This window comes from Apis mellifera, linkage group LG8 (genome assembly GCF_003254395.2).
Source record: "Apis mellifera strain DH4 linkage group LG8, Amel_HAv3.1, whole genome shotgun sequence".
NCBI classification, from domain to species: Eukaryota; Metazoa; Arthropoda; class Insecta; order Hymenoptera; family Apidae; genus Apis; species Apis mellifera.
Window position 1 is genome coordinate 6,340,625 of NC_037645.1, and position 21,696 is coordinate 6,362,320.

The 21,696-nt window shown below is 27.5% G+C and overlaps 1 protein-coding gene and 2 long non-coding RNA genes across 17 annotated transcripts in view; all 3 read right to left on the minus strand.

The window, feature by feature from the left end:
* Positions 1 to 563: 563 nt before the first annotated feature.
* The window catches only part of LOC551261 (plasma membrane calcium-transporting ATPase 3), a 63,122-nt gene continuing 41,989 nt past the window's right edge, over positions 564 to 21,696 (minus strand). For 5 of the 15 annotated variants that reach the window (XM_026442107.1, XM_026442112.1, XM_026442109.1 and 2 more), the window contains one exon: positions 14,494 to 14,979. In XM_026442107.1, the coding sequence (XP_026297892.1) occupies positions 14,494 to 14,979 (486 nt within the window). Of the gene's footprint in view, positions 1,170 to 6,229; positions 6,299 to 14,107; positions 14,980 to 18,288; positions 18,901 to 19,535; positions 19,621 to 21,696 lie in introns of those variants that run through there. The other 10 variants (XM_026442113.1, XM_026442115.1, XM_026442114.1 and 7 more) reach the window with 9 other exon arrangements.
* LOC102655432 lies at positions 15,531 to 17,651 on the minus strand. The gene is made up of 2 exons (XR_409787.3): positions 15,915 to 17,651; positions 15,531 to 15,835 (listed from the first exon to the last, which is right to left on the minus strand). It is a non-coding gene; the product is annotated as an uncharacterized LOC102655432 (long non-coding RNA).
* On the minus strand, positions 19,687 to 21,570 carry LOC113218922. Its single transcript, XR_003305096.1, has 2 exons — positions 21,017 to 21,570; positions 19,687 to 20,817 (listed from the first exon to the last, which is right to left on the minus strand). It is a non-coding gene; the product is annotated as an uncharacterized LOC113218922 (long non-coding RNA).

The following is a 21,696-nucleotide window of genomic DNA, read 5'->3' on the forward strand; positions in this document are numbered from 1 at the left end:
TAGACTGAAAGAAGATAGGAAATAAAATTAGAAAGAGAAATAACATGGCAGTAAGTGTCGCAAAAAGAAGTCAATGAATGGTGAATAGAACGGTGGAGAGACGTTGAAAAAAGTCAAAAAAAAAAAAAAAAAAAAAAAAAAAAAGAAAAAAAAAGAGAGAAAAATATACAACATTAAATTAAAAGATAAACGAAGATATATGATTTTAAGTAAATCCCGTGTCACAACAATGAAAATAATTTTCTCATTAGTAATTTGAATTGTTTTTGTTTCTTTCTTTGCTCTCTCCACCTCTGTTGCAATTCAAAATTATCGTTTAAAATTAAAAAAAGAAAATTATAAATAAAAGAATCTTTGGCGAGGAAAAAGATAGATATGCAAAGAGCGGGGGAAACAAGGACAGAAAAAAAAAAAGAAAACGTAAGTAACAACAGAGGAAAGGCAGTGGTGCGTTACTTTGGTATCTTATAATTGGTGTTTCGCACGGATCGGTTAAGATATCCGCGGCGATGTCTCGTGGGCAGAAGGCCATCATCATTATTTCTATCTTTCTTCCCTTTCTCTTTTTTTCTCTCCTCCTTCTGAACACGCTATGACCGACATGCGATTCAATCGTCCGTTTCCACTATCGACTATCGATAACAAAACACAAAGAGAGAAAATGACGAGGACCTAACTCGCATCATGATTAATATATTTTTTTTTCTTTCTTTTTTTTTTTTTAGGAATACGATCCCCTTTTTATATTCTCGTTCAGGAGAATCAATATATATATGGTTCTTATTTATTTATTTTTTTTTTGTCCTTTCCTCCGAACGCGCTGGCCACGAGATAAACAAGGATGAAGATGACTTCTTTTTCGTGTTTACATATCGTCAGAGAGGATCGAACGTAACACAGCTTGATAAACATATCGCTGCTGACCCCGCCATTCTTCTCCCATTCTAAACAGCGGTCTCTGTATGACTGTGACTTGACAATCTTTCCACATCTATCTCGGGTATGGTCAGTTCGTCTGGGTTGTTATCGGCGTATTCAATGCTGCTCGTTTGCGAGAGCCGCTTGCTTAAGGACGACTGTTTTCTCAGTACCTCCGCCAATGTAGTGCTGCTGTGCTCGCTCGTGTAGCGTGCGTCTAGGCCCTGCCGAAATGCGTTCACTACGCGGATCTGTAATCGGAAATCTTTCTGTAAATGCAGAGTTTTTATGTCCTTGGCTATGCCATGAGCTTTGGGAGAAATACACTGTTAGATAGATCCAGTTAATCAATTAATCGAGGTTGATCTTTTATCCTATTGTAATCTCATCGACATCTTTTTATTTTATTTTATTATTAAATATTATTTTTATATAATATTTTTGTTTAAATATGAACGAATAGTTTTTAGAATTACTAATTTGATAAAATTACTAAAATTTTTGCAAATTTTAAAAAATGTCAATGAGAAAATGCATGTGGCTTAAAAGCAACATTAAATGCGCTGAAAAGCATAATTTTTTAATAAATTAAAGGAACAAATAGTTTTTTTTTAATATCTTTGTAACGGATACAATGATCAACCTCCGTAAAACAGATTAGGAAACAGTTATGATGTAGATATATATAATTATAATTATGTGTATGTATAAAGACAGAAAGCAGCGGCCACACGAATTACTAGAAGAACTAGCGGGGCGTTGATATCCTGCACAGCAAGACAATAATTAGACAATAGAATTTGAAGAACGACGTCAATGATATTTACAGAAATTTACAGTTCTTTCTTTAGTGAAAAATTAATCTATGTATGTAAAATAGTTTATAATTACTTTTAAACTAGATTTTTTTCTTATTTTTTTTAAGAAAAAATTAATTTTACAAACCATAGACGTCATAACCTCAAATTATACTTGCAATGTCACGCAACACTACATGCACCCGTTGATCGCTGATGTTCTTCACTGAATCCTTCCCATGTATATTTGATAAGATCAATTTTTGCTTCAGATATGCGATCATCGATGCAGAAAGCGGATATGCGACGCTTAAAGCTTATTCACTTTAAGCATAATTTCAATTCTATCTATTAAAAGACTTTCTTTGAAAAAATATAAAAAAAAAATTTTTTGAGTTCTTTTAGAAATATTTTCAAACAAGCCAACATAACAAATGATACATTATCGACACACACTACTAAAAATATACGCGATTAAAAGCTGGTATTACATTCAAATCTTAAAAGAAAAAAAATTATTAAAATTTCACGCATATACACTTGCATCGTTTGGTGAACTGTAATACAGCGTGACAGATTGCAAATTGCAAAAATTTAGCATGCATTGGCGTATAGTATTACGTAACTGATGAACACTGCTATATTTAAATCAGCCAAAAAAATTTACCCCTGTAGAAAAAGAACAACCCCCATCCAAAAATATCTGCGAGATTATTATTTATATTCTTACTTGTCTTGACATGTACATAAATGTATAGAATATTTCTATAAATATAAATAAATATATAAACACATAATATAATATGTATAAAAATATATTATACTATTATATTATATATAAATACAATATAAATATATAAAATATATTCTATATAAATATATATATATATATATTTATAAGATAATCAAAAACATATAAAGACTAAATCTCTCTCTTTTTTTCTTCCTTCCTTGCATTTTCATAGAGATGGCAGGAAAATATGTCGCGTTAACTGTGTATTTTTTTTAAAAATTATCTTATTTCTTTTTTTCTTTAAATCTGATCATATGATTGCTTTGTTGTTTGACAGAAAACATTGAGGGAATACTTACACGATGTGTCGTGGAGAGTGGTCCCCTAATCAGGCTGACAGTCAGACTCTTTAACCTGGTCGAATATCCGGTTTAGATAATGCATCTCTCTGGTACTTTAAACATGCACGCTACGCTGCGCAATGCGCTCTGTTGATCAACGATTCTGCATTCCACAGGGAGACAATGGTCATCCCACAAATTTGGTCATGTTTTTCAGTTCGTCATGTTTCTCTCTTTCATTTCACTTATATTATAAGTAGCTCATAGATCGACACATGTGCTCTGATGATTCCCCGCATGACGAACGACGCGCCTGCCCTCTCTACTCTCATTATCAAATAACAGAGATACATATGCACAAGGCACACGCAAGACGGAAATTATTTTTTTCTTTAACTTGAAAAAATAGTTATAAAAGTTATAAAAAAACAAGTCAATCAAGAAATCAGTACAATTTTTTTTTTTTTTTGTGAAAGCTTGGAAAAATTGATGCGTAGCAATATTGTTTTCAAGCTTATTAATTATCGATAAAAAAAGTGTCAAAATTTGGAGGGAAGCCGCATCAATCGTGCCGCGAGGAGCTCAGCCAGAATGTATAGATTTATTAGAGAGATAGAGATAGAGAGACAGAGAAAGAGAGAGAGAGATAGAGAGAGAGAGAGAGAGAGAAAAGGTGAATATGGTGGTAAAGAGAAATAAAGAAGGATCTTTTATCAAAAAAGAGATCTCAATGCGTCGCCGAAGAATATCGAAAAAGTATTAGAATATGTATTACGTGTCATTTAGCTATATTTAAATTATTATTTGACATAAAAAAAAATGTTAATGGATTGATGACTTTAAGAAATTTATATATGAGCCAATAAAAATTATATTTTGTTCTACAAACATATCTTCGCTTCGTTATTTTCATGATAAATATTGAATTACTGAGAAAAAAAAAATTGTTTTTCTTTATTCAATATTATTGTAAAACTATCTCTTTATATCATCATTGTAGAATTATCCTTAGAATTTAATAAATATAACAAAAAAAAAAAAAAAAATCACAGAAGCCTTCACAAGTTTGCCTACTCGCATCTAATATATCTAGTGTCGCAAAAGAGGACACTACACAATCGCATATGGCATTGCTAGAAATTTTAATTTATATATATGATACATCTTGTATAAGTCTCGCGGGTTTATTGTAAATGGCCCATGGCCAAAAATACGTTCATTTCAGAAAAAATATAATTATAAACAAAAAATTCATGGTACAGCCGTAATGCATGGAACAATAGTAACGTGCCTACGAACACGACGTGGATCGTGTGATAAAAATTGGAGAAAATATAGTATTTTTTTCATTTAAGTCTATTCAATACACATTAGTTTAATTAACTTTATTATATCGAATTATTAATTAATGAAAAAAAATTAATAAAGTTACGCGAACCACGTCGTATCATAAATACAATCAAAGGTATCATACTACTTGCTTGCATGTAAGCATAGCCGAAAATTCAGCGAAATATCCATTAAATATAAAAAAGATCACCCTTAAGATCATTAGCGAATATTATTAATTATAGCAGATTTGTAAAATAGGGCATAAAAATACTCCTTAATTATAAGGAAAGTAATCTTATTAAGAGATGAAAGAAATGTCCTTCGTTTCTTTTAAATTACTCATTATCAATTTTGCAATAATTTTGCAATAAGGAGTCTCGTTTCGACAAAAAATTATTAATCTTAATTGATTATATTTAATCATTTTATATTGATATTAATTTTTTTTTCATTTAATAAATTGAATTATAATAGATAAAGAAATTATATTATAGATGATAGACTTTAACATTTATTAACTAACTATTAAAATTATCAGGTTATATGTTTTCTTACAGTAATAATACTTATCTATTAGTTTTTCCTCCATATTAATTGCTTAATGAAAATAATTCCATAAAGTATGCAAAAAAGTGATTTTATATTTAATATCTCAAGATCATAAATCTAATCTAATTTTTTTAGATTTTTTTTCTTTACTTATTTTTATTTATTAAGTTTCTTTCATAAGTGCATAATCATAAATATATTAATAAAATGAAATTCTAGAATTTTAAATTTCATTAGATTTTTTTTTTCACTTAAGAAATTTAATAATGATTTCATATTTATGATTTAATTACACTTTAATTATTTTTAATATTTTATTACATCATATCTTTTTTACTTTTTTATCGAAACGAGAACGAATTAATTTATTTTTTGTAATTTATAAAAGAATGAAGAAAGAAAAATAGAATGAAATACGAAGTAAAAATGTAAAGATAAAAAGTAAAAATGTAACGTGCTATTTAAAAAAAGAACTTTTTTCATTGATATACCAGTAAGAAATTGTATATTCTCGACACCAGTGATTATTTTTATGATTATTTTATCTCTTTTATGAAATATAATTTCAAAAAAAAAAGATAGAAATTATGTTTTTATATACTATTTCATTAGAATATAATGAATATTCAAAAGAATATAGTAGAAATATAATAGTGCTTTTATTATAAAATAGATGATATATCTTTAAGTCTTAAAAAATTTTATTAAATTTATTAAATTTATTTGAATCAAAGTTATTGATTTTATTATTAATCTAATTAAATAATTGGAACATGATTGGAAAACTTTTAAATCTATAAAAAATATAGAATGAATCCTAATCACTAGGTATCGAGATTCATGAAGAAAGAGAAATGTTTAATAAATAAAAAAAGCAGACAAATAAAAGCTTATGTGTGCATATTTATAATAATTATAATAATGTATAACTATATAATGTGTGCGCGAGGAAAATTAACACACGATAAGAGAAAAGATTCAAATATAATAAAAAATATAGAAAAAGGGACTCGTAGTTGTATAATACTAATACTATAAAAAATAAACTATTACTAATCTTTGTATGATCTTTAATAAATTTCAAATTAGATTTCTTTAAAAAAATCTATCAAATCTTGTACTTAAAGAAAACGTATTTGATTCAGAGTATTGTATTTGAGTAGAAATGCAAAGATTAAGGGATTAACATTACAATTTACAAATTAAAAATAGAACACAGAAAAATAATAGAAAAAAAGCGTATGAAAATCTAGAAGGCAGATAAAAGCAGCAACAAATAGATGGCACATAGAAAGCGAGTAAAAAACATTGGGTAAATAATGAAACCGAACAATTTAAGCAAAAATAGAGAAAGAGAGAGAAGCAGAGAGAAAAAAAAAATCTGTATTTATATGTGTAAACGATTGCATGTGTGTTATATTGTATATGCTTGTGCGAACATAGAACAGTTATAGGCAGATAGATACAGACAGACAGACAGACAGCAGTCAGACAGATAGATAGAAATAAGATAAAGATTTAGCGAAAGTAAGAAAGATAGAGCAGAGAGGAGCGCTTACAGCTTGGTCTGTCGAACTCTTGCTGTAGGGTACTGGTATCAAACGTTCCTGCAACTCGCCACCTATTACCTTCAAGAGCAAAGGATAATATCATGGTTATAACTAGATGCAACGAGCAATTAACGCGCTTACTAGTACACCAGTTTTCGAAATAAATCGATTAAAAAAAATTTTTCTTTAGTGTTCCCCGTTTATGGCCCGGTTTGAGTAACACCGCTCTGCCTTTAGGCACTTTTTAACTGATTAAAATTATCTACTTTTCTAGAATTTTCCTAGAAAAAAAAGTGCAATTATATTCATAATTATATAACGTTTAATTTCTTACAAAAAAACTTTTTCAATAATTTTGTTGTTTTCAAATATATAGATTATGTAAGAAATCATTGGAAACTGATCTTAAGAATGCTGATATATTAATTTTATTAAAAAACAAAAATAACTTTAGAAAAGCTAAAAAGTACCTCATCATTAATTATTATTATTAAGGAAGAAAACTATACTTAAAAATAATACCTGCTGGTTGTATAATATTATTTTTGATATGACTTGAATACACAGAATCCGCGGAATACGATTGCATGGAAACAGAACTTAAAAGATAATAGAGATTGGTAAGCAGAAACCGAGAATAGCTCGTACATGCAACGCAAGACATAATATCCTTGATATTATACCCTCATACAATATGTTTCATTTCTCAATTACTACCGTTCCATTGGTGAAATAAATTCAATATATATATATCTTCCCCTTATTCCGTTACTTTTAAAATCAAAGTTAACAAACTTGCAAAGTTAAGATACTTAATTAAATAAGTTTCATTTATCTTTGCATTTCAAATTTCTCGAGACGCAATGAATTATAAGATGCAAAAAGAAAAGAAAAAAAAAAAAAAGAAAGAAAAAATTAAAAGTAACAATAATCATGTGAAATAATATAAATAGAGTATTTTGTGAATGCATAGTGTCAAAAATAGTTAAAATATTAATCAGGCTAAATATCAATGGAATATTAAATGTTAAATTTCCGATAATAAATAAGTAAATTTAAGGTTAGAGTTTGATTTCGCTGAAAATATTTTTGTAAGAATAACTATCAATATATTTAAATGACTATTGCATATTAAATTATCTCAGTAAATCATTAGTTAAATATAAACTTGTAGAACATTGTGAACTTAACGTCAAGTATTCTTATAAAATAGTGAATAGCACCGTTAATTGATAATAAGATCAATATATGATTAACGGATTGTAATGAAATTTTCTATTAAAATTCACGAATATTAGTTCAATTCAAGGTTAATTAAAGAGTAATTTCTATTTATCAGGCAGAATTCTTTAATTGATTTCTACATATTTTTTTTCTACATGTTTTCATGATAAAAAAATAATATTTCTTTTTTTCAATTAAATTCATTGCAATTTAAACAGCATTATTTTATCGTATCGCTTTTAATTCAAAGTCAAAATTTAATTATTTCCTTTCCTTAACAATTTAAAACTTTTAGAAAAATCGCTCAAGTAATTTATTATGCCGTTATAATTTATTATACTTAAAAGATGATTACTCGACATAACCTTGATAAACCAATATTAAACTTCAGAATTAGCATTAACTAGACCCATTTCAGTGATACATTGATTTGTAACATAGGATTTGTCCATTACGCAGTGCAAAAGCTTCGGTGCGAATCTCTTAATTAATTTTAAATAGAATTAGACTGGAATGACCGTAAAATAAATCGATTTGCGAGCGAGAGTGGTCACTTACACAAATAGGAAATATATTAGCGTGAGTAAAAAAAAGATAATGAAAGCTAATGTGCCGGTGTTCACAGCTGAAAATGGTGCCTTTGATCTATAATTTATTTGAACATTTCATCACATTGATAACGTAATTATCAAAATTAATAATTGAAAAAATATATTTATTTTGAAAAAGACAGAAATCAGAAATTTATTGTGATTAAATGAACCTGCTCTGGAAAATTTATAATTTATTATTCCTGAGAAAAATTTTTACTAAGTAAATAAGAGATGAAGATTACAAACAATTAAATATTTCGTCTTTTTTCTTTTTTTCGACCATGAAAGAACATCATGAATATGGGCAATAGAATACAACCTATATAAGCCAAACATAGAAAAGTTTTAGTTTTTCTATTTTACTCTTAATAAAATATAAACTTTTTGTAAGATTGTATTGTATTAGGTTCTATCATATTTTTCAATTTTTAATGTCTTTACTTTAAAATATACAATTTTACATAATAAGTCATTTAAAATGTAATATCCTTTTGATTAAGATGTACATTTATTTAGATTAAAGACAAAGTTCAATATTAATAAAATAAATTAATAATATTAATAATATTATGGTTGAAACATAAATAATATTTAATTCTTTTTTTGTATATAGCAATACAAATTCCTTAATATTTTTCATGTAATTTAGAATATCATGAAAAACTTTAGAGAAATTCAATTAAAAAATAAGTAAAAAAAAATCATTTTAGTATTTAAAATGAACATTTATATACGTATACATATTGAAAAATTAGAAAAATCCAAAAAAGAAAAAGATTTTTAGATTAAAATATACGTATACAATAATTTATAATTTATAATTATTAATTATATGATTGCCTTTAAGAATCAGTATTTTTCTTTATTTATCTAAGTCATTGTGCAGATATTTTTTTCATTTGTGAATTAAAACATGAATTAAGAAACAAATTTCCATAACGCACACTTTTGCTTTTTCCGTTCAGTAGAGGGATTAATGAATTATAATTAATTCTCTGCAATAGAATAATTAAGTTAAATTCACAATATTTACAATTACATACTAATTATTTGAACTCGTTATTTTCTTAAAAATAATATTATTTCATTTAACTTATTTTCTATTGAATATCAAATCATTAAAAAAATATCCTTTATCAATGTAATAAATAATTAAATAAAATAATCTGTACTTTGAGTATTTTCAAACTATCAAAAATGAAATCTTATGGTACAATATATGCAAGTAATATATGCAATTTCAATATTTTGTTTTATATCATATTTGAATAGATATAGAATTATCCATTTAATGTAAACAAACAAAAGTTTATTTTACATTAAAAATATTTTAGTTTTTACTACATACGAAGTGAATTCAGAGATTTAGTCATAATTAACATTACAGATTTTTTGTGATATCAAATAAAGAAAAAAAGAATCGTTCCTAAAAATATATTAAGAATGTTCATGCACCCTCTACTGATCGGTTTTAATCAAATATAACATTTAGATAACATATCTTAAACTTTATTTTATATAACAATAATAATAATAATAATAATAATAATAATAATAATAATAATAATAATAATAATAATAATAATTAATGATGATAATAATTAATGTTGTTGATGATGATGATGATGACGACGATGACGACAACGATAATGATGATGATAATGATGATAATGAATAATAATAATAATAGTAATAATAATAGTAATAATAATAATAATAATAATAATAATAATAATAATAATAATAATAATAATAATAATAAGAATAAGAATAAGAATAATAATGATGATGATGATGATGATAGTAATAATAATAATAATAGTATAATAATAATAATATTAATAATAATAATAATCGCTAATAATAATTAAATGAAAATTATAATAATTTTATATATATATAAATATAAAAAGATGTATATATATATACACATACATATGCATATATATATATATATATATATATATATCTTTAGTACTGCATATCATTATAATTGGTAGTCAATCATTTTCATCGTTCCAATATAACAAATTTAAATATTTGTAAATATTAAAAATTAAACTTTTCTCTCGATTGCAACAATTTTTTTCCCACACTTATATATATATAAATAGTCATTTTACATTATACAGAAATAAATTCTTCAACAATAATGTTTTTGCGAACACATTAATGTTTCTTTGCAAGAATTATTATATCTTTTCTCAAAGATGCGAGAATAACGACGAATATCGTCACCAATAAATTTTATGAATTGTATTTACTATATGTATGTTTAATATACAGTGAATTCAAACCTGATGAGCAGGTAAATCACAATAGAGAATCCTAAATGAATCAGAAATTTGAACTCCATATTGGAATATTTAGAGAAATTTCTCGACAAAAAATTCGAATAAGATCAATATCCAATCTTATAATTTTAATTCTATTAATGGGAGAAACGGTTATGTGAAAATAAATTCAGGAACAAAACATACAGATTTGCGCACGATAGTCGGTTGAAGATCATTGTATTATATGTATATTTCTTAATATATTGCAGTATATCTTAATATATTGCAGTACATTAACAATGTAACAAGTATTTTTTGAAATATCTTTCCTTCTCACAGAATTATCAATGCTATTAGACTGCAATATATTAAAGTTTTCAACTTTCAAATTAGTTTTTTTTAAGACTTTATAATCTATAAAAGAAAATTTTCTTTCATTGGAAAGAAATAAGAGATTCAATAGAAAACCATCATTGTATTTAAAATAGAATCAGAAACATATTTCTTAAAATTCATAATTCAATAATTTAATTACAATAGGATAGATTATGTACAGAATGATCTGATGTTTCATCATCAATTATAATACGATTTTAAATTGAGAAGCTTTAGGAAAAAAATTTCTAGCTAAGATTTCTCTTCTAATAATTAAGAAACATGTATTCTTCTGATTTCTAACTGATCATTGCAATCAGGAGAGAAAACCTATCGCGACTATTTTTTTTCTTTTTTCATTTATTTAATTTCCTTGTGAAATATTAATATATTCGTTTTTCATTTTCTTCGCAACCTTGGCAGTGGATATATATAGTTTTTAAGTCGATGTGTTTCACACGTTACACATCTGTGCGAAATATTTAAAAGGTTAAAAAAATGGAACAAAGAAAAATTGACTACGATTCGTTAATCTAAATGGAATTTAAAAAAATAAGTTTGCCATATTCCTCATTTGTTATCCAAACGTATCAAAATAAACTCAGATGATTACCAAATATTATTATCGATAATAATTTTTAATAAAGTTGCGCAATGAAACATTAAATCTTATTTCCAGAATTTCTCTATGGAAATATTTTAAATTTTCCTCATTTACTTCTTTTCTCTTATCTTTAATTGTTTACTTTTTCTTATTTAATTATTTTACAGTTTTTTTTAACATAAAAATTGAAAATAATAAAGTTTAGTGATCTATAATGCAAAATAGATGAATTAAAGTTTCTTTAGGTGAAAAAAGAAGATAATAAGGAGAAGAGAACAATAGTTAGAGATCCGATCTCATAATTAAGTACATCTTTTTATTGTCGTTCCCTTGATTGCTCTTCGCAAAATCCTTTGTGCTTTTCTACTGAAAAAAAGGAACGAATTGTGCTCTTCATATTTTTTTTTTATTGGCAGACCATACGAGTCAATAAGTCGATTGTTTTAAAACAGCTGCTAGCCTCGTTTTTTCATGATATATACTATACTCTGATTTTACTCCGATTTCACTTGTATGAAATCTCTTTAGGTTATTCATGGAGAGCCTGACAGCTTTTAGAAAAACCGAGCTACAGAAAGATTGCTTTCAAATGTATAAATGAAAGAATGAGTCCGTACAGAGTGTCTATGGAGTCTTGAGCTATTTTTGAAATTCATAGAATTTTATTGTTTTTCATTTCAATAAAAATAAGATAAAAAAGGAAATAATAAGTTTGTTTAACAATAGAATCATGAGTATATTTGTCAATTAAAAATCCAATTAAATTTAAAATTGTAATTAACATTAAATGTATCAACATTTTATGCAGAAAATCGAAACAAATTTCACAACCATTTCATTTGATCGGTTGTTGTAGTACGTTTAATGTTAAAATTGTTAAACAATCTATGTACATACAAATTTCTTATATTATAGCTTATCAATATTAATTTTTATATTATATATTATACAAAATCATTAGAGAATTTATTTTATTAAATGAAAATTAAAAATTTTATTTTTCTTTAATTTTCATTTTATTTTAAGCACAATATAGTACCAATATCATTATTTAGTATTAAATTTAAGAAATGACACAAATTTAACAGTGTTCAGTGATTTACTTCATTCCATTTAACAAAGGAATCAAATATAGAAACAAAACATAAGGTTTCCTGACACATGTATGCTACAAAAAAACATAGACTTTATAAACACCCTGTACGATATTTCAAAATGAACACTAGATAGTAAAGATCAACTAAAGACAATTACAAGTGAATTGTATTAAGTCATAACGATTTGTTATGATTCCTAATTTATCTTTGAAAGATAATAAAGTGCATTCAACTTTTCTTAAATCATAGAAGCCCATTTTTATAATGAATAATGGTTTTTGATAGTATATATATATATATAGGTTTTCAAAGAGAAAATCGAACATAAGTACATTTTCTATTAAAACAATAGACTTTAAGAAGATTCTAAAAGAGACCAATGCATCTTTTAACTCATCATGACATATTTTCATTCATAAAAAATAATAAAAATAGTTTTCTTTTGAAAACCAAATGGAATTGTTTCTATTGATAAAAATAAATTGAATAAAAACTGCTCTGTTTAGATTAAGTTCTATGGCAAATAAGCAGGCAAGTAGGATATGTAAAATATATAATGAACAAATAGTGTGCGAAGAAACATATCGGTGAAGCAAGCAAGCATATAAGGCAGATCGTCGTGCACGCAGACAATAAATAATCAGCCTAATATTTTTTAATAGATTATACTAAATATTATTTTTTGAACTTAAAATGTTTCCAATAAAACATTTGATTTTATATATAAAATGACATAAATTAAATAAGAAAAAATGAACAAAAGTGAAGAATATAATTGATTCAGCAGAGAATTCTAAATGCTTGAACTGTAAGTTCTAGGTTCCTTTCTCTCACTTATAAATAATACTTAAATTTTAACATTAAAATATCTTGCAACAAAAGAATAATTTTAATTGAATAGAAAAATCTTAAATAATCTGAAGAATTCTTTTTTTCTTTTTAAGTAATATTGAAGTGAACATAAAACATGTATTTGTATTCTGTGCTCGGTATCGTAAAAGAGAATATAAAAGAGACTGATGAACTGAGTTATCACGTGAAGAAGTTCGAACGGACAGCCTGAACAGATCTCTGTTTTAAAATGAATCTTAAGTACTTATAGCTCTCTCTTTCTCCTAAAATTGCAAAGAAGCGATGCCTGAGCGTTACAAATATAGTGTTCCTTCAATAAGTAGAGCATTTCATTTAAGCTCCATGAAAGAAGAAAGAAGAAAACGAAGAAGGAGAAAAATGGATCATGTCGTAGAATAAAAAATTGCTTAATTGAAAAAAATAACAAGAATAAAATCAATAATTTGAAGTAAAAACCAGTTTGAAAAGCTAAAATAAAAATGATAATTAAATATGAGATGTAGCCTTAAAAAAATTGTAAAATCTTGAGAATAAAAATTTACACTCTCATAATACTTAAAATACTCTCAATACAAGAAAAGAGACAATGTTAAAATGCAAAGAATAAAAAATTCTTCACAAGTCAAATAACATGTGTCCTAAAGAACTTGTAGCCAAAAAATACAGGAGATAATACCGTAGAATTCAATGTAGAAACCGAGAAGAGACAGATAAATATTTATAAAAGTAACAATATATATAGTAGATTTTTAAGAAGTAAAAAATATATACGGAAAAGAAATAGATAACAATAGTAGCCGAAATGATCATCCAAAGTCAAGTATTTCTCAGCATTGCAAGGTCACTATAAAAAAAAGTCTGCGATGTCATACATCAATGAGTATCATTTAAAATAATCAATATATAAGTAAGTTGTTAGGACAAGAAAACCCATAATATTTGTCGCGCGAAGGAGCTCGAACAAGAAACACAAATAGCAAATGGTATACAACTGAAGATAGACTGTGTTCTGATTGTGAAAATGAAAATATAGCAGTGATGACAATAGACGTGATGATAAAAAAAAGTAAAAAGATAAAGAGATTAAAGAGAAGGTGTAAACATAAAAAAAAAAAAAAAAAAGAAAAGTACAACAAACAAAAATGATTCAGACAATATATAGAGTAAGAGGAAGAGAAATGAGAGGGATATATAATAATGAAAAAAAATGGGAAGTTTAATGGTGTACAGTGGTGACACGCAAAGCTGCCTTTTAAATGCTGGTTTCATGCACGAGCTTCGTCAATTCCGGGATGGCCAAATTATTGGAGCTGAGAAGCAGGGAGTTTCCTGTGTTGCTGTCTCTGTTGTTGCTACTCTGCATCTGCGTATGGTTGGGTTGTTGGGCCTGGTTTAGGGCACTATTGGACGAGGATCTATTGTCATTGATGGTGTTTATGGTGGTATTATGATGGTTGTACGCGATGCCTGATCCCGTAACGCTGAGCAACAATGGTGACGTAGAGCTGTTCATCCTGGCGGTCGTATGATCCTCGGCGGTCTTGTTCGGCAAATTGCCCTTGCTGGCGTTCAGCGCACTGTTTGTCGGGTCTTCGTCAATGTATGTGAAGTCAGAAAGTGGTCGGGGCCCAGTGTGGCTGCGTGAACTGCGCATACTGTGTAAGCTGTGTAAACTATGGACAGAGCGACGCTCCTCCAAATCTTCTAGAGTCGACTTGAACGCTCTGATTACTCGAAGCTGCAAAAACAGGGAAGAGGATGTTCTATCAGGAAGCGAGGAGGCAAGCCAGCGACACACAAGCATGTCATATTTGTATTTATCTCAATTTGTGTGTGTCAATACTTATGTTGTTCATTAGGCTTTCTATGATATAAAGACTATATAAGATATGTACATATAGTGTTTATATACACGTATACAGACATATATTAAATATATTAATAAGATTTGGAGGATTAATTCTAAAACAAACAAAAAAACAAAATTTGATGTATGAAAATTCGTTGATCGAGATTTGTTTGTTAAATTATAAGCAATTGAAATTGAAAAAAAAATTTAAATTGCTTATAACTTAGTTTAAAAATTGAAATTATAAATTTGATAAATGAATCTCAATTAATATTTTCATACACTAACTTTTGTATTTGTTTCATCAATCATTGTAGAATCAATTTTCCAAAAATATCCCATCAATATATCAATATATTCTGCATATAAGTACGTATATAATCTTCATACTTTCTCTTCTTATTGATGATGCCTTATGATTATTCAATTGTTGTTCTATATAGGTATTTTTCATCCATGTTTTTCCTTTCTTTTTTTTTTTTTCGCAGGGAGAGATTTCCGGTTTTCTTGCGGGGATAAATTTCGTGTAATAGATTTGTAGATTTTTCTCTAATAGTGTAATATATACATGTGTATATAATTCGTCTAATAGTGTGCACACATCGGGTGGGTTCGGTTGTTCTCTTCGCTGTGGACTTGGTTGCATTTCATCCGAGTTCAGATCTAAATGACTGCGTTCTCGGGCGTGGCTCTACAGCCAGGCTTACATGCGCGCATCTACCTTTACTGTGCGTACCTATTTATTCTGGCAAAAGATCAAAGAAGAAAAGATCAAACAAAAAAAAAAAAGGAACTAATTACGAGTTCTTTGCTTCATTACGTACCATTATTATAAGTTAATTTCCTTCTCAATGATACACAATTTAATTCGAAGGGACTATTTCTCTATCCCTTAAATAGTATTACCAGATCTGGATAAACCTGAATGTTGAGATATTAAGTTTCAAAAGCTTCGCATCTTGCTTTTGATTAATTGATTACACTAGCCTCTCTTAAAAGGAAATGATACATCAAATCGATTAATCATTGAATAAAATCTTTTTGAAATTAGAGTTATTTAGTTTAGAATACGAATTAAATTGGGATAATGTATAAGAAAAAATATTCAATTTTTTTTAAATATATTCAGGATTGAAATATAGGATTAATTAAAAATGTTAAGTAAGGATGAAAACAAAAGTTTTGAGGTGTTTAAAACAATTTGAACCAGTATATTTTTTTTTTCACACATAGAACCTGGCTTGAAGTATTTAAAGCATCTTCTTTTGAAGTCAGTTAGAAATAGTTTTTAAGAATCCTAAATTGAATCCTAAAATAGAGACTAGTTTTGATGAAGCACACGCTTAAAATCATGACCGTAAAAAGAGTCAAGCGTGTAAAGTTAAAAATCAGTATAAAGATAGTGACAAAGACAGACAGACAGAGAAACAGATAGTCAGGTTAGCAGACAGAGAGTGAAAGAATGTATATATGTGTGTGTACATTCTGAAGAGAGAAAGAAAGATAGAAAGATAGAAATAGAAGGAAAGTTCTATAAATTAGAAAACATTCTAGTGAATATTTTCTAGTGATTTTATATTAATTCTTTTTGTGATCATGCTATTTAAATAAAATTGCATTCCACATTTATGGCAATAAATTGATTCCTACTAATCTTATTGTGCAGATTCAAGTTTTTCTTTCTTGTGAACACCAGCAGTTAACATATTTTGTCTAGTTCAAGAACAAGAACTAGTTCACAAAGTTCGTTCCTTGAACATTTTACCAACAAAACATTTTCTATGTTTTGATATTTCTTTATATCAAACCTCAGTCTATTCCATAATCTGATTACAGCCTCAATATATAAAGTAGTAATATAATAATCAATGTATAATATAATGGCATTGAAAATAGAATTATATATTTTAAATGCCATAATATTTATAACAGTTCAATATAAATACATACTTTTTCACTTTGAAAAATCATATATATATAATATAATTCTCAATTCTTCTTATAATTGCACATTAGATAAATAGATTGCTTAGATAAATTCCAAATTTATAAAACATAACGTGTGGTACTTAATCCTTCGAAAATCGGACTTAAGAAGCCTAATCCAATCTGATAATCTGATAATCTGATAAGATCGTTCATTCGAGAAGGCGGAAAACACCAAAAGAATCACATGCCGGTAATTTTATAACAATTACAATATATCGTAATTGTATATAATGTAATAGTAATTGTAGCTACTAGAAGCTTCTTATTCGACGAGATCTTCTTTTTTTTTTAGAATGCAAAAATCATTGCAAATAAATTCAACCTTTTTATACCATTCGCGCGCAATGCCATGTTAGATACCGGGTAAACACAAAATCGATGCAAATGTGAGCATTCGTGCACACGCACACTCACATACCGTATCAAAACATATAAACTGGATTATAAACTGCTTTCAGATAAATTGCTTTCTTGTGCAGTTAAAAAACTATTTAAATATTAAATAAGTTAGTTATTTAATAAGAATCTGTGCTTAAAATTGCAATAATATATTACTATAAATGTGTAATATATTACTGGTTACTTTCTATTAACTTTTTAATGATTTTAAAGTAAATATCATGAATTAAATAATTTTATTTTCACTCTGAACTATTATTTTTTATATAAATTTAAATCTTTTATATCAATTCTTAGCAAAATGAGATTCTTCAGATCTAATATATAATATAATGTGATCTCATATATATATATCAGATCTCATATATAATATAATATGCATAAGAATGATATAATGTTAAATAAACATTCATAAGTTATATATAATTTACAAAATTTACTCCATAGCATCATCCTATTTTATACTAAAGATTAATCAATTTTAATATCGATTCATTAAATATTCATTAAATTCTAACTTAATCTATCTAAACAGAGAATGAATGTTGCTCCAAGAGATATTTATGCCTTCGGTTATATTTCTTCATTTTCATAAGGGTCGCACAGAGTTAGAAATTCTTCATGGAAAATCAAACTGCAGAAAAAGCAAATCTACCTGATGTTGTAATAATCTAGCCATAATCAACAAATGGCACAGAAGGAGGCAAGGAGGATTATATGAGATTGAAGAAAGATTAAAATTAAGAGACGTATTCGTTCGAGAGAAACTGTTCTGACGGGACAGAGAGAAAGGTCTAGGACATATTTTTCTTTTTTTTTTTTTGACAAATGGTTATACATCGTGAAAATTTTTCCTAAAGATTATCTGCAAAAACAGAAAGACAAAGCAGGTTATCGCGATCGCACGCTTGCAAACATGTTCTAAAAAGAAGACTTTTCACAAATTGCCGGAATCCGAAATCTTCAGCCAGAAAATAGAATGCGGCGGGAGAAACAAACACATACAGAAACGCAAGCAGCAGAGTGAGGGGGAGAGGAGAGATTCTGCTCGACCAGGCAGAACTTTTAAAAAGCTGAATAAATACCTCTTGTCGAGATATATTTATAATCCTCGTGCGAGTATACGTACGATACCAAAAGAAGGATGGTCGTGTTTAAAAACAGGTTTACTACAATCGCCACGAAAAAATAATACTCGCTTTCTTTTTTTTTTCTTTCTTTTTTTTTTTTTTCTTGTTCTAACAGTTGCATATTATTATTATATCATGAGAATAAGTATGAAAATGACACAATATGAGGAAAATACACGCAGCACACAATCATATCAGACAACTATAGACTACTGAAAAAAGAGGGCGGGTGGACGGTGGTCTACCTGCATAAGAGGCTCTTTCATCGATTCCACCGACCAGCTCATACCCACTACACAAAAACACAGTGGTGTGACGAAAATCGTTCACTGCATCAGTACTAAGGAATCGTCGCCCTCGTTCCTGCTTAATTGCTTTTCACTATAAATTTTCTTTTCTCCAGATAATATTAATTAAGAATATATTAAGGCCCTTTCGCTATAAATAAATTTCAAATATTTCTCAGTATTTATTCTTATATTCAATATATTATTATTTTTTTTTTTCTTTAAGCTTTTCTTCTCTAAGAATATTAAATTAAATTTCCAAAAATAATCCTACAAATAATCAATAAAATACATAATATCTGTTTTAATATCCATGTCTTAAATATAACTTTAAAACTTTCTATTTATCTTCAAATTGCAACTCTTTATCTTCAAACGAGTTACAATTCAAATTAAATAGTTTCTATAATTAATATTTCTCTTTATAAAATTAACTTTTTTTTTTGATGAAGTAATCACATTAGCAAAAGGGGTTATCATTATTTATACATTATTTATCGTTGATGAACAAGATTCGATAGCGACGTTTCTCTCAGCACACCGTACGTACGTCGACAATCCGTCCTGTGTATGCGTACGTATGGCAAAGTTGACGATATAACGTATTATTAACGGCAGGCGATCTACATGAGCTACGTACTTGTTTGTACTCCGACAGGATAAGTGTGGCGGCGAGCAAGTGTGCCGCCCCGTTATACCTCAGTCTCCCGAATGGGTTCCGCTGGCTAACAAACCACAAATCATACCATAAGTTTTAATTTCTATCCTCTCCATAATATCATTGCTTTTTAGGCGTGTTTTTTTTTTTTTTTTTTTTTTTTTTGCGTCAGTATTTATAATTCCTGATACATACTGACTTATGTGTATCTCTGTTATTATTATTACTATTTGGTTTTGTTTCTTTGTATCTGTTATTGTAGATTATTTTTTCTGAGGTTTTCGTTCTTGTTAGTCAAGTTCCCAGTTATTAAGAGCCTTCTTAATGTGTCTTTTTGCAGATATATATATATAAGTGTTTCTGTGTATAAAAGGGAAGAGAATCCTGAAGTACACGAGGCTTCGTGCTAGCTGCTCGTGTTTAGGATCGAAAATCACTTGGAATATCGGCTCTTGAAGAATTGAGAATCGATCTTAATACTGTGGATTAATATTGAATTGATTATATTTGTAAATCATAAGGATTTTTCATTATTTCTCAATATCATCAAGATCGAACGATACACAAAGTAACTCGAACCTTTGTGTAATGAACAAAGCTTGAAAAGCTTGACATAGAATTGAATGGCCAATTGCAGCATGCAAATATTTTTGAGATAAAGGCCAGTTGTTTTTATAACTCCAAAAAAATGATATGATCAGCAACCTGGAAACTAATCAGAGTCGTGAGTGAAGAATCATAAAAATCTTCAGCGAGATAAATTTATTTAAAACAATTCAATATTTTTAATTTTATTCTTTCAACCGTTTTAAGAATTTTCATTTAGAAACTCCAGGATTATTATTAATTATTCTTAGCTTCCTTTGATTTGAAGACTATCTTTGATAGTTTTCTTCCTTTTTTTTTTCAACCAAAGGAAGTAGAATTGTATAATATAAATGCACATTCGCCTTAAATTTGTAAAAAACTCTTTATGTATGTCTGTAACATTAATATATCATATGTTTAAGATTTTATATGTGTATAGATGAAAGTTGATTGTCAAAGTATCTTGAAGTTTTCTTTCCTTATTAATAAGAGTTTCGACTGTCATGTACATGGCAGATAGAGACGAACATATAGATAAACAGACAGACTTGTGCATGTACATCTCATTATATTCAACAGCACACGCACATCAATTAGACATATGATGCATTATGATATATATCATCCATCATATACACGTTAATAATATGGTATATCACAGCAAGACTGGCACACACTGCAACGATTAAAGAGCAGAAATGAGAGATAAAAAGGAGCAAATATCAGCCATATGGAATTTTTGGTATCCATAAACTGGACACACATATATTCCAAGTTATATAATATATGCTTTTTCCGTGAGAATCACACAGAATGCAATTAGCGTGTCATTGTTGGTTTGTGATCTGGTTAAGTCATGTTTGACAGTTACTCACATTACACATTATTTTTAACACAGTAGATTCCTTCGCGTAAATTCTTGCATGCAATTCACACGCATAGCACACGTACAAGGTACTCTGAGGCTGCTTAATTCCTGAGTGCATAATAAATTGTGTTGACGTTTCAATTGTAGATAAGCTTCCATAAAAGAAAAGTTGTCTATGCATTTAAGTTCAGAATCATCGTAGCTGCTTTTTTTTTCTATATTGGGTATATAAAAGTCACAAATTGTTAATATAATGTATTATGTAGGATAATAGTGGTAATAATGAAGATGATGAAGCTTTACATAAGCTTACATTACTTCTACAATTATATGTAGAAGCTTCTTGTTGTAAGAGTAGTATTTGAATGATATATTTGTGTGAAGTTTCATTAAAGAAGAAATTTGTCTTATTCCTCATTATTTTGAAGAAAAAGAAATTAAAAGCTGTTTTAGAAATGATGTGAAAATTGTTCATGATGCATTGGCTCGTGTATTGATATAAAATATTTAGAACAAAATTAGTATTTTTAAAATTCAAGATATTGAAAAATAAAATTATATATAAACATAAAAATATTTTTCTATAAAAATTATTAATAAATATTTTTGTTTCTTATTGATAAAAAAAAGTGGAATAAAAATTAGATACCTATTTAAAAAATAAATAGTGAGACTATATAAATACAA